At 46.6% G+C, this 12,765-nt stretch overlaps 1 protein-coding gene across 1 annotated transcript in view; it reads left to right on the top strand.

The window, feature by feature from the left end:
- map3k3 (mitogen-activated protein kinase kinase kinase 3) overlaps positions 1–12,765 on the top strand; it is a 60,784-nt gene that overhangs the window by 46,332 nt on the left and 1,687 nt on the right. The window contains exons 10-16 of the mRNA XM_039739892.1: positions 2,688–2,755; positions 3,243–3,335; positions 4,520–4,711; positions 5,122–5,270; positions 7,833–7,964; positions 10,352–10,481; positions 11,056–11,233. Coding sequence (XP_039595826.1) covers positions 2,688–2,755; positions 3,243–3,335; positions 4,520–4,711; positions 5,122–5,270; positions 7,833–7,964; positions 10,352–10,481; positions 11,056–11,233 — 942 coding nt within the window. The remainder of the gene's footprint in view (positions 1–2,687; positions 2,756–3,242; positions 3,336–4,519; positions 4,712–5,121; positions 5,271–7,832; positions 7,965–10,351; positions 10,482–11,055; positions 11,234–12,765) is intronic.

Raw genomic sequence — 12,765 nt, 5'->3', positions numbered from 1 at the left:
CGGACTGCCTGGCCATCAGAACTGAGTCCTGTATTTAAGTTTGCGAACATCTAAAGGGAACTGAAAAATGCAAAACCACCAGGTAATTTCCCCCCATGTGCAAATAAAACGATGAAGAACTTTTCCAATATGTTAACTTTATAGCAGCTGTAAGGCACTTGGTATAAAGAGTTTACTTCAACCTAAATGACACAATGTCATGAACGTTTATGAGACCATTTTCATAATAGCATGGAAATATGCCATGTGAGGGCACTTCCAGGCTTCATTAAAGTTTACAAAAGACACAATTGAGTAAAAGAGCTGGAAACGGACGCAGACTGAACTGATAATCCTCATGGTAAGCTAAGTTGTCGCATTTTGAGTTTACTCATTCAGCTTTACGGATATTTAAAAGGAAACGAATTACATGCTGGTTTGGAGTGCCAGTGTCTTGCACCACTGCTAGTTCGTGTTTTTACTAGTTGTGGTATGCCAAGTGGGGTTCTTTTTTTCTGTCTGAGAAAAATCTTATCATAAAATTACTTGGAAATGTCCAAGTATTGATGTTTGAAGACTACTTTTAAAGTGGTAATAGTGGAGGAAGAAAGCAGTGTATTCTAACATGGTGGCAGGTTTATATGCATAATCAGAGTGTGCCAGGTGCAGAATGCTAATAAAGAATGGCCCAGGACAAGGGAAGGGCAGCATTGTTCAAAGCAACAGGAATCCTTCAGAGATGAGAGGCTGCAGCTTACTGAAAGAGTGTGTGAGTGTGCCGGCCTTGTGGTCGCCAGTAGGCCAGTCAGGGCTGCGCTCTCACTATCTATCTGTTTATCTTTCAGTTCCTTTGTTTTTACTCCCTTTGTTTAACATTTTCAGTTTTGTCTCAGGAAGAGCTCTCTCTCTCTCTCCCCGCTCGCATGCTCTCGCTCCTTTCTCTCTCGCTCTCTCTGCTCTCTCCGCTCTCTCTCTCTCACTCTCTTCGCTCTCTCTCTCTCCACTTTCTCTCTCGCTCTCTCTATTCTCTCTCCGTTGTCTTTCTCCGCTCTCTCTCTCGCTCTCTATTCTCTCTCATTCTCTCTCTCTCTCGCTCGCGCTCTCTCTCTCTGCTCTCACTCTCTCTCTGCTCTCACTCTCTCTCTCTCTCTCCTCCACCCCACCCCCAAAAACACAAAAGTGTCAACTTAATTGTATTTTTTTCTTTTGATTTGTTCTGATGCTCTGATGTGTACCTGTTTAAATATACAAAATGCTCCTTGGCCAAAGTATGCGGGCACCACTGGCAATTAGTGGGTTTGGCTATCGATACCTCATCCATGAAATGAAGCATATAGCCAGCCATGACTTTCAGTAGACCAACATTGGCAGTAGAATGGGTTGCACTGAAGTGCTCCATGGCTTTCAATATGGCATTGTCGTATGATTCCACCGTGCCAACATGTTAGTTTGTCAAAGTGCTTGCCCTGCTAGGACTGCCTGAGTCACCTGGGAGTGTTGTTACTGTGAAATAGAATCATTTAGAGGCGATAACAGGATAGCCATGAAGTGAAAAGCCAGTCGAGCTTCTCAAAACAGAACCGCCAAGTGCTGAAGCACATGGCACGTAAAAATCCTTTGCCGTTCACTTTCAAGTTCCAGACTGCCTCAGGAAGCAAAACGAGCTCAAGATCAGTCCCAAGAGCTTCCTGAAATGGGTTTCCATGGCCTAGCAGTCAGACACAAGTCTACGATTGTCCTATGCAGTGCCAAGCATTGACTGGAGTGGTGTGAAGCATGCCACCATTGGACAGTGAAAGTGTTCTCCGGAGTGATGGATCACGCTTCACTATCTGGAGGTCGGATGAACCAATCAGGCTTTGATGGATGCTAGGACAGCGCTGCAAACTAACATTTGTTTGAGGATATGCAATGGTCTGGGGCTGTTTTCCATAGCTTGGGATAGCCCCCTCAATTCTGTTGAAGGGAAATCAGCCCTAGAGTGTACATTGACATTTTGGAGGATTCTCCGTTTCCAGCTTCGTGGCTGCAGGTTAGAGAAGGTCCAGCACCACCCGTGTGCAAAAACTGCAGTCCTTACAGAAATGGTGTAAAGATTGATGTTATACAGCTTAAGTGGCCTTCACAAGGCCATGACCTGAACCCCCTCCAAACACTGTTGGGATGAATTGGAATGCCAGCTCTGAAGCAGGCCTCATCACCCAGCCTCCGTGCCCAACCACACTAAAGCCCTTGTGTCTGCATGGAAACCACAGCCAAGTTCAAAGATGTGGTGGAGCTCCTTCCCCGATGAGTGGAGGCTGTTTGAGCGCCAAAGACGGGCCATCTTCTTAATACCTGTTTGGTTTTGGGACAAGATGGTCATGTGACTGTCCTGAAGTGCTGGCACAGCAATACTAGTGGTAGTGCTGATCACATAGGACTTGATGATTTCTCTTGGTAAGCTGAAGGTGGTTCTTGTAGCTTTTATTATTGAGTTTTGAAATTGAGCGGCACTCTGCAAGACTCCTGCCAGGTAATCCCGTGGGTTGAGAGCGTTGTTGGAAAGTCTGTTTGTTTGTCTGTCACAAAGCGAGTCTATCGAGGCAGAACAACATGCGAGAGCAGTCAGTCTGTTCTTCATCCGCCTCAACGCTGATTGAGTTGACCATAATCAAGAAATGGGGGTTGACTTAATTGTTTTTTTTTTTTTGTTTTTTTTTTTGTAGTCCATCTTTTAGGAAATCACGAATGTCCCGGGCCCAGAGCTATCCAGACAACCGGCAAGAATTCCCAGGTGAGACTGCTGCACTACCTCACGTGTGTATCAAATCTAAATGAAATTACGGTAGCATTCATTGTCACTGCTTATGCAAGATCAGAACTAAATGAACAAGCCAAGGTAGTCATTATGAGAAGCAACCCATGCTGACATTTGAATATAATGGATGTACGTGGTGTAAGAAAGCCAAAATTGCAGAAGTTTCCAATGAAAGAAGGAACAGATGTCGAAGCTCGCAGTTCTCTTATCTCACCCTTGCTGTTAGCTGCTGTGGCTCAACTGCTACTCCTGTGGTGGTCCTCTGACTTAAGCCAAAGCTTTCCAGTTCACCCATATGTAGTCAGCTGGGTGGCTCTCTTCCAGTTTCTTGATGACTTGTTGGTCTCTGTAGCGTCTGATGTTCCCATATTGGTTGAATTTCCTAAAAGATAAAGGTCCCTTAGTATTGCATTCCAGAAAGATCTGTGCATTATTTATGAAATGATCTTCCCTTTCCCTGCAGATCGGGAAAACCAGATCTATGACAAAGCGGGCAAAGGAGGCACCTATCCTCGTCGGTACCACATGTCATTACAGAACAAGGATTACAATGATGGTAGGTAACTTGTTGAACTGAACCGGTCGTGCTTCCTTTGCATGTGCTTGCCTTTAAGAGTCCTCTGACATACAAGCAGAAGATGAGCATTTTGTACAAAATGGTCATTCCTTGACAGTCGAGGTAACTTTAAGGTAAGAACACTTGGCCCAGTTCTGTGTTGCGTACTTGGAGCTTCATGGTTATTACAGGTGAGTGTGTTAAGTGGCCATTGCTTGCTAGCTCTTTGTCATTTCAGCTGCCATCTTCACCTAATTAACACTGTTGATTCGTGCTGTCTGAGCTCTGCTGGTTTTGTATGCTTTTGGTGAATTTCAGTTTTAGGACTGAGCAGTAAGACAAACGCCAAGTCTGGTGTGCCAGGTGTCTGCTGAAGCAGGTTGTGATGTTGCTAGAAGTGCCATCAAGTGTAGCCTCTGGGGTAGGCATGGCAGTTCAGGGGCAGCTTGTTGTCACGGCTTATTGCGGTGCTGTTCAGTCTCGTGCTCCGTAGACAGACTTCCATTGAATGGGCTGACCATTAAAGGTTAAAGGAAATGGTGGCATGGCTTCATATTTGTTTCTAGAATTGGAGACATGTAGGATAAAAATGAAGATGTTATCATTTAGCTAAGGCTAATACATGAAGTGAGCATAATGTTCAGAACGGGAAAAGGAAAACTATGGAGAAATCCACGGTAAGTGCTGGAAACTCAGATGGTATGAAAACCATCAGAAAGGCTGGAATCAGAAGTAGAAATTCCATGAAGATGACTCAAGAGCAGAAACTGTCTGCTTACTGATAAATTAACAAGCCGTCGATCATAAGAGAAATTCCCTAGCAGCAGGAGATGCAGCTTGGTGAAAAGAGGGAAAGGCCCCAGGAAACAAAGGCAACTGTAATGGACATCCTGCTGTTTGCTGGAGGACGTCAAGTCTCTGTCGGATGCTCTGATTTTGGTTTTGTTTTACTTTCTTTTTTTGTATTTTATTTCTTTAAAACATATTTTACATTTGTCATTTATGAATGCTACATGTTTGTCATTTAAGGATTTGGGAAGTAGATTTCTAAAAGGAAGATTATAACAGAAAGTCGATGAATATGAGTTGTATTTTTCCAAAGGGGGTGTTTATCTGTAACAGCATTTTGGCTCTGAGATGCCAAGGAGTCTTCTAAGAGGAAGTGTGCTTTGATGTTCCTTCAGGTCGCAGGACATTCCCTCGGATTCGAAGACAGCAGGGCAACCTCTTCACGCTGGTCCCCTCCAGCCGCTGCCTGAGCACCAACGGAGAGAACATGGGCCTGGCGGTGCAGTACAAAGATGGCCGCGTGCGCCTGCGGAGTGCAGACAGTGAGAACACTCTCAGCGTGCAGGAGAGAAACATCCCAACAAAGTGTAAGACCTGCAGCACAATCTCTGAATGTGACAGATTTGTTTTGCTTGGGGATTCTTTTGATTCTTAGAGGCAAAAACGTACCAGTAAAGGTGTTTTGTATGTTGAGTATATCTACTAAAGCTGCAGGCCGCCGGCTATCCGTTTGAAACAAGTATTGCATAAAGGCTTCTTTGTCAGAGTTAGGAAATGAGTTAAGAAATGCCTTGCATGATAAGGCTGAAATCAGAAAGACGACGACGCAGACAAGCGCCGGTCAGGCAAGAAGAAGAAGATGAAATCTACCCGAGCAAGCATCCAAAACGATTTTCCTGACGTCGTGAACCAAAGTGAAACGCCAGCACGTGTTGTCCTGTTCTGTGCGTCTGTGTTGGACTGACAAACCTATGTGTGCTCTGTGTCCTGTTTTCAGCCCCCAGCGCCCCGCTTAACTGGCGAAGAGGGAAGCTGCTTGGACAAGGAGCCTTTGGACGGGTCTACCTGTGCTATGACGTGGACACGGGCCGGGAGCTCGCCGCTAAGCAAGTACAGTTTGATCCAGAGAGTCCTGAAACCAGCAAAGTGAGTATGAAATAATGTTGGTGCGGGTAAGGTAAAGAAGAGTTGAGTTGCCTTCCTTACTGAGCAGGGACTCAAGGTAATGGAGTCAGGGGTGTTGGGAGAGACCACTGAAACCTGGAGGACGATCCTCCAGCAGTGTCCCATCATTTAATTCATTCACGTAGTTCCAAACTCCAGTTACACACGTGGACAAAATTGTTGGTACCCTTCAGTCAATGAAAGAAAAACTCAAAATGGTCACAGAAATAACTTTAATCTGACAAAAGTAATAATAAATAAAAATTCTATGAAATTTAACCAATGAAAGTCAGACATTGATTTTCAACCATGCTTCAACAGAATTATTTAAAAAAATAAACTCATGAAAGATGCCTGGACAAAAATGATGGTACCCCTAACTTAATATTTTGAGGCAATCACTGCAACCAAACGATTCCTGTAACTGTCAATGAGACGTCTGCACTTCTCAGCAGGTATTTTGGCCCACTGCTCCAGTGGTCTCAGGTTTGAAGGGTGCCTTTTCCAGACGCCATGTTTCAGCTCTTTCCAAAGATGCTCACTAGGATTGAGGTCCGGGCTCATAGAAGGCCACTTTAGAATAGTCCAATGTTTTCCTCTTAGCCATTCTTGGGTGTTTTAGCTGTGTGTTTTGGGTCATTGTCCTGTTGCAAGACCCATGACCTGCGACTGAGACCAAGCTTTCTGACACTGGCCAGCACATTTCTCTCTAGAATCCCTTGATAGTCTTGAGATTTCATTGTACCCTGCACAGATTCAAGACACCCTGTGCCAGATGCAGCAAAGCAGCCCCAGAACATAACAGAGCCTCCTCCATGTTTCACAGAAGGGACAGTGTTCTTTTCTTGATATGTGAACATAGAGCTGATGTGCCTTGGCAAAAAGTTCAATTTTTGTCTCATCTGTCCATAGGACATTCTCCCAGAATCTTTGTGGCTTGTCCACATGTAGTTTGGCAAATTCCAGTCTGGTTTTTTATGATTTGTTTTCAACAATGGTGTCCTCCTTGGTCGTCTCCCATGAAGTCCACTTTGGCTCAAACAACGACGGATGGTGCGATCTGACACTGATGTTCCTTGAGCTTGAAGTTCACCTTGGATCTCTTTAGAAGTTTTTCTGGGCTCTTTTGTTACCATTCGTATTATCCGTCTCTTTGATTTGTCATCAATTTTCCTCCTGCGGCCACGTCCAGGGAGGTTGGCTACAGTCCCATGGATCTTACATTTCTGAACAATATGTGCAACTGTAGTCACAGGAACATCAGGCTGCTTCGAGATGGTCTTATAGCCTTTACCTTTGACATGCTTGTCTATAATTTTCTTTCTAATCTCCTGAGACAACTCTTTCCTTCGCTTCCTCTGGTCCATGTTGAGTGTGGTACACACCATGTCACCAAACAACACAGTGACTACCTGGAGCCCTATATATAGGTCCACTGACTGATTACAAGATTGTAGACACCTGTGATGCTAATTAGTGGACACACCTTGGATTAACATGTCCCTTTGGTCACATTATTTTCAGTCTTTTCATTTTTGTCCAGGCCTGTTTCATGAGTTTTATTAATTCTGTTGAAGCATGGTTGAAAAGCAATGTCTGACTTTTATGAGTTAAATTTCATAGAATTTTTATTTATTATTACTTTTGTCAGATTAAAGTTATTTCTGTGACCATTGTGAGTTTTTCTTTCATTGACTGAAGGGTACCAACAGTTTTGTCCACGTGTGTAAGTGGAGTTACCCTGCCGCAATCCTTGGACATGTACGTTATGTGGGCAAGAACGTTGTTCACGTGCTAAATATGCGCAAAGCAGTTAACGGCACACTGATGCCTCTGCCATTTTAAGCGAATAGCCCTTATGGCAGTGCATCCTGGGGTGATTCCCAGTGCTCGGTGGATTACGTAAAGACCTCTGTGTGTTGTCTACGCTCTTATTGCTGTGGACGGCTGGGCACCCCAGGCCTTGAAGAATAGGAAAGAGCGACCAGAATTGAAGCAGACTGACTGACAGACAGACAGGCCGAGTGCTCTGCCCTGATGTGAGGGTGCGAGTGATGTAGAAATGAACAAAATTCAGTCCATTTGCACACCAGAGCAGTCAGGGAGGGATTCGAGGATCAAAATGAAGCAAAAGATTTCTTCAAACAACCGCAGCTCCTGCTGTAGCGCTCGTTACTCCTTCCTGTCCGACTTCCTAGCCCCTCAGCCCCTTCACTTTGATATCGAGTCCATTACTGTAAGTGCCGTGTCCGTCTTGGTCCACGTGGGTGACAGCCTGGCAGCGCTGCTTGACCAGTGTGTGTTTGAGTCTGCGGTGCTGTTTTGTTTGTTTTTTTTACTTGAAAGCTGCTTCCTGTCTGCCGCTCAGCGCACTAATTATGTCATTTCCGGTGGAAGGCCTAGGCAAGTAAGGGGGAAAGTAGAGCAGGAATACTGGCCCTGGTTCTTTCTCATGTTTGGTTTTAGCTTCCCAGTTTGGTGAGAAGCAGCTGTTTTAAACAGACTAGGATCGTGGTTGGTTAATCTTGCCCCTTCTCTTGTCAGGAGGTGAGCGCTCTGGAGTGTGAGATCCAGTTACTGAAGAATTTACGACATGAGCGGATCGTACAGTATTATGGCTGCCTGAGGGACCGAGCCGAGAGGACGTTGACCATCTTCATGGAGTACATGCCTGGGGTATGATGTGGCCAGCAGAGTGTGCTCGTAAATTGGACTGCCATGTTTCCTTCCTGGCTTGTGCTTGGCTCCTCTTGATTTTCTTTCTTTTTTTTTTTTTTCCACCAGCCTGCTTTGCTGTTCCACATGTGTCTCTAATTAAGCTCCACTGAGATCTTTGCCCCTATTGAGGCGATTTGCCTTTAGAGGTTCGGTTTTCTATGTCTTAGCCTTCTACTACAACCCAGTTCCCCCCAGTTTTTGGTTTACACCTTTGATTGCAAGTGGGTCCCAATAAAAAGCCCTTCACTTTACCATCTGCCAGTCCCCACGCAGTGGCGTTCCGTTTCTGTGCCTCCTTTCCCCTCCGAGGTGTGCCTTCTGCTTTTTTTTTCACACCTGCTTGTCTGCTCCTTTTCTTGTAGCCATCGCTGCCAGTCCCTGTCCCTGGCCTGCCGCCTTCATTGTTTTAAAAGTGTGTTTTAGTGGCATTTGAATGTGCCGTGACGGTCAAGTTCTTTTTGTGGTGGCAAGTATGGCGTGGAGACGTTTAAACGAGTGTGACAGCGAGTGACTGTTGCCTTTTCTTTGCCCTTTTCTTCATATTGATAACGCAGCCTTTCCTTTATATACAGACGGGCGCAGCATGGAGCGTCGCTAGGCTTCGTATGAAGTAAATGAGAATGACGAAGCCAGGCTGAATGTGAGCCCGTGGTCCGTTTTAACTTGCTCAGCGTGAATTTCATAATTTAATGCAGATATCTCAGACTTGAGTCTAACTGGAACATTCTAACTTAAACCAGCGGATATCAAATGTCTCCACGGCCATTTGAACTTCAGCTTTTGTCAAAGTCAAAGTAGAAATCCTCCCCAGCATTCAAGTTTAAAAAAATAAAAACAAGCTGCTGGTCATTTTAGTTATTATTTAGTTATTACAAACATCACTCTGTGATGGAGCCGCTGATCTCGTCGCTCGTCCTGTCCCAACACTGTCACTAACTGAAGTGATTATGATTGGCCTTAAATACGAGTCGCTGTTCCTTTTGAATTTCTCCAAAGGTTTCTTTGCTGCATAGTGCAGAGATGACTGAGATCCACAAGGAGAGAACAAGATCTGTGGAATGAGGAGAGGGTTATAAAAACTCCAGAGGTGGTCCATTCTAAAGAAATGGAGGAAATCCGACTGCACCAGGATGATGTTAGGGGCGCCTCCAAAGTTGGGGACCAGACAGTGGAAAAGCTGATCAAGCAGGTCATCCAAGAGGCCAACAGCAACCACAGCTGCAGATATTTCGGGCTCTTTCTGGCCCGGGTATGATGCAGGTTTTTGATTAGGTTGCCTAATGCAAGTCATTTGTTACAAAGCCTGCGCCGCTCGTGTGCATTTCGTAAGACCCATTCGGCCCCCTAAAACCACGTAGAAAAATCTCTTTTGGTGGGACCGAATCAAGGCAGAAAGGCAGCATTTCTCCTGAAGCCAGTGGACCCCCAAGAGCCCAGAATGGTGACTGTGGGGCTACTGAGAAGAAGACCACCAACTGTATTTGAGTGTAAAATATGGTGCCCTTCAACACAGCACTGCTCTAAAGCACACCAAGGAGTCGACTTGGTGTCCTGGAATGCCCTTCCAGAATGTGGACCTCAAGTCCTCCATATAAATCGGTGGGCTTGTCAGGGTGGCACCCTCGCCACACGGAAGACTGGGATACAGTTGAGAAGTTTGATAGGCCTGCTGCTGGATTCGAAGCCCAGGAGGCTTCAGCTAAAGGCTTTGCCAAATGAAATCGCAGTCGGAGTTGATTCTCAAAAGCTGCAATTTCAAGAAGGCGGCGGCGCTGTGAACTTTTGATGTCCACCGTCCCTTACAGTAGAGTCGCATTACGCTGCACCTTGAAGTCCAACATGAGCAGCTCATCTTGGAAGGTGTCGGTTTGTCCTTTGCTTGAATCTTCCATATTGTGGAATTGTAATCCAGACAGCGGCCCCCCATTCTCTGTAGACATTTGTGCCCTTGAGGGGGGACCTGAGGCTTTATTTGATTGGTTTTGCTTTATTGCCCGGTGATAGAGTCTGGATTTCAGATGGCACTGCTTGGCTAGACTTGGTGGTGACGTCTTAGCACAGTTTTCAAGTTGGTAGGCTTCACATTTGACTCAGGCGGTCAGCATCAGAAAACTGGAGCCCGTTTTTATTTTTGAGTGTCCCCGGTCTGATACCGCTGTACTCGATCTCAAATCGGCGTCTCGGTTGGGTGGCTTCTGAGTAGCTATAGAAGAAGTCAAAGCAGTGAGTGATTGTCCATGAAGAGCGGGGACGCTGCGAGTTTGCTGGGTTTCTTGCTGCAGACTTGGGAATGTGACATGCAGGTCCTGACTGACCTTTCTAAATGACGCTGCTGTTGTGTGCAGGGATCAGTGAAGGACCAGCTGAAGGCCTATGGCGCCCTGACGGAAAACGTCACCCGCAAGTACACACGGCAGATCCTCGAGGGGATGTCCTACCTTCACAGCAATATGATTGTGCACCGCGATATCAAAGGTGAGTGCTCCTTTCGCTCAGTCCACATGGCCGTCTGGTCACCACTGCACTCCTTCCATGATATTTTTGTTCCTCTGTTGGGTGTTTAATTAATTTAGTAAAGCGCCTTACAGTCGGTCACCTCTGCAGAGGCCACATTCTTGGGCCAAAGTCCCTTTGAGAGTCCAGGCGGTTCCCAGGCCGAGTTGTCTGGTGGTCCCTGGGCACGTTGACTTTTCAAGACCACCTGTACTCTGGCCTACCCCTGCATTGCCTGGCAGCTTTAATTAATAATAAACTACATTTAATAAAGCTGACGGCTGAGATGTGCAACGGGAACGGAAAAGCTTAGTGGAGCCTGCTAATGTATGTCTGAAGCTCAATAAACCAACTAGACATGGCAGCGAGTACCCAGGAGAACATGTTGGCAGAAGTGATCGACTCCTGGAGCTGCAAATGGCTTGAACCCGAAGCTGGTCTGAACGCTGCCATCTCTGCTCCGAGCGAGCCCCAGCACATTTCTCCTGCCACAGTCCGTAGACGGTGGCACTCCTAGGACCGCACGAGTGACGGACTTTCTGTTCTCCTTTTCCAGGTGCCAACATCTTGCGAGATTCTGCTGGGAATGTCAAGCTGGGAGACTTTGGGGCCAGCAAACGTCTGCAGACTATCTGCATGTCCGGGACGGGAATTCGCTCGGTGACCGGCACCCCATATTGGATGAGCCCGGAGGTGATCAGCGGCGAGGGCTACGGCAGGAAGGCAGATGTGTGGTGAGCCGTTTTGTTTAATCTCCTGACGTGGACGGCAGCAAGTCTGACTTGTGGGTTTAAATGTCCTGCAGGGTTTGTTGGTTTCTAAGTCGCTGCTCCTTCTGTATTTGTAGACTTGCTGTGAGGTGCGAATGTCAAACTTGGACAGTCGGGTGGAAGCCATTTGTTCAGACAGGAGCGTTGCGGTTCTCGGGTTTTGGTTGGTTTTTTAATACGTAATCGCGTCGTTCTCTCACTTTCTCTCCAGCAGTTCCTCATCCTCCTCACTTTTCTGGCCGACTTTGTTCTTCACACTTCCTCCCCACGATGATCCTCTACACCTGCTGTTTTGCAGTGTTGACCTTTTTTTTTTGTACACCCCGCGCCGTCGTCTCGCTCGTTTTCTTGGCGTTCCCTTTCGTGTCAAGGAGCCGGCTGGCTGTGTGCCTGGCAGCTGTGGCCTTCCTCGAGTCCCCGCTCCACCCGGCCTTGCTTACACAGATGTCGCGCATTACCTGCCTGGATTACTGCAGTCTGTAACTTGACACTCGAAAGCGAGTTCCAAAGAGATCCTTGGCCTTGAAGTCCATTTTACTGCCATTGAAGCCCAACGCTGCTTTGCTGCCAGCATACGGAGACCATTAGACTGGGGCATTGTGGGGCTGACACTGAAAAGCCATTCCTTATATATTTATATACATATACTCGGCAAAAAAAAAAAAAACGTCCTGTGACTTTCAACTGTTTTTACTTTCAGTAAACTTAACGTGTAAATATTTGTATGAACACTAAAAGAGTCAACACCATAAGACATAAACTACAAATGTCTCACAATGTGTCCCTGAATGAAGGGAGGCTCCAAATCAAAAGTACCAGTCAGTATGTGGTGTGGCCACCAGCTGCTTGAAGTACTGCAGTGCATCTCCTCCTCATGGACTGGACCAGATTTGTCAGTTCTTGCTGTGAGATGTTACCCCGCTCTTCCACCAAGGCACCTGCAAGTTCCTGGACATTTCTGGGGGGAATGGCCCTAGCCATCGATCCAAACCGATCCCGCTCCAGGGTACAGGCCTCGGTGTAACGCTCATTCCTTGGACGATAAACACGAATCCGTCCATCACCCCTGGTGAGACTCATCACTTTGTGCCACTCCTGTCTGGTCCAGCGAAGGTGGGTTTGTGCCCATAGGCGGCGTTGTTGCTGGTGATGTCTGGTAAGGACCTGCCTTACAACAGGCCTACAAGCCCTCAGTCCAGCCTCTCTCAGCCTATTGTGGACAGTCTGAGCACCAATGGAGGGATTGTGTGTTCCTGGTGTGACTCGGGCAGTTGTTGGCATCCTGTACCTGTCATGCAGGTGTGATATTCGGATGTACCGATCCTGTGCAGGTGTTGTTACACTGCGAGGATGATCAGCTGTCCTTCCTGTCTCCCTGTAGCGCTGTCTTGGGCGTTTCACAGTGCGGACATGGCAATTTATTCAGCAGTCCTCATGCCTCCCTGCAGCAGGCCTAATGCACGTTCACGCAGATGAGCAGGGACCCTGGGCACCTT

The sequence above is a fragment of the Polypterus senegalus genome, chromosome 17 (genome assembly GCF_016835505.1).
Source record: "Polypterus senegalus isolate Bchr_013 chromosome 17, ASM1683550v1, whole genome shotgun sequence".
NCBI classification, from domain to species: Eukaryota; Metazoa; Chordata; class Cladistia; order Polypteriformes; family Polypteridae; genus Polypterus; species Polypterus senegalus.
This window is presented reverse-complemented; position numbering and strand designations above follow the sequence as displayed.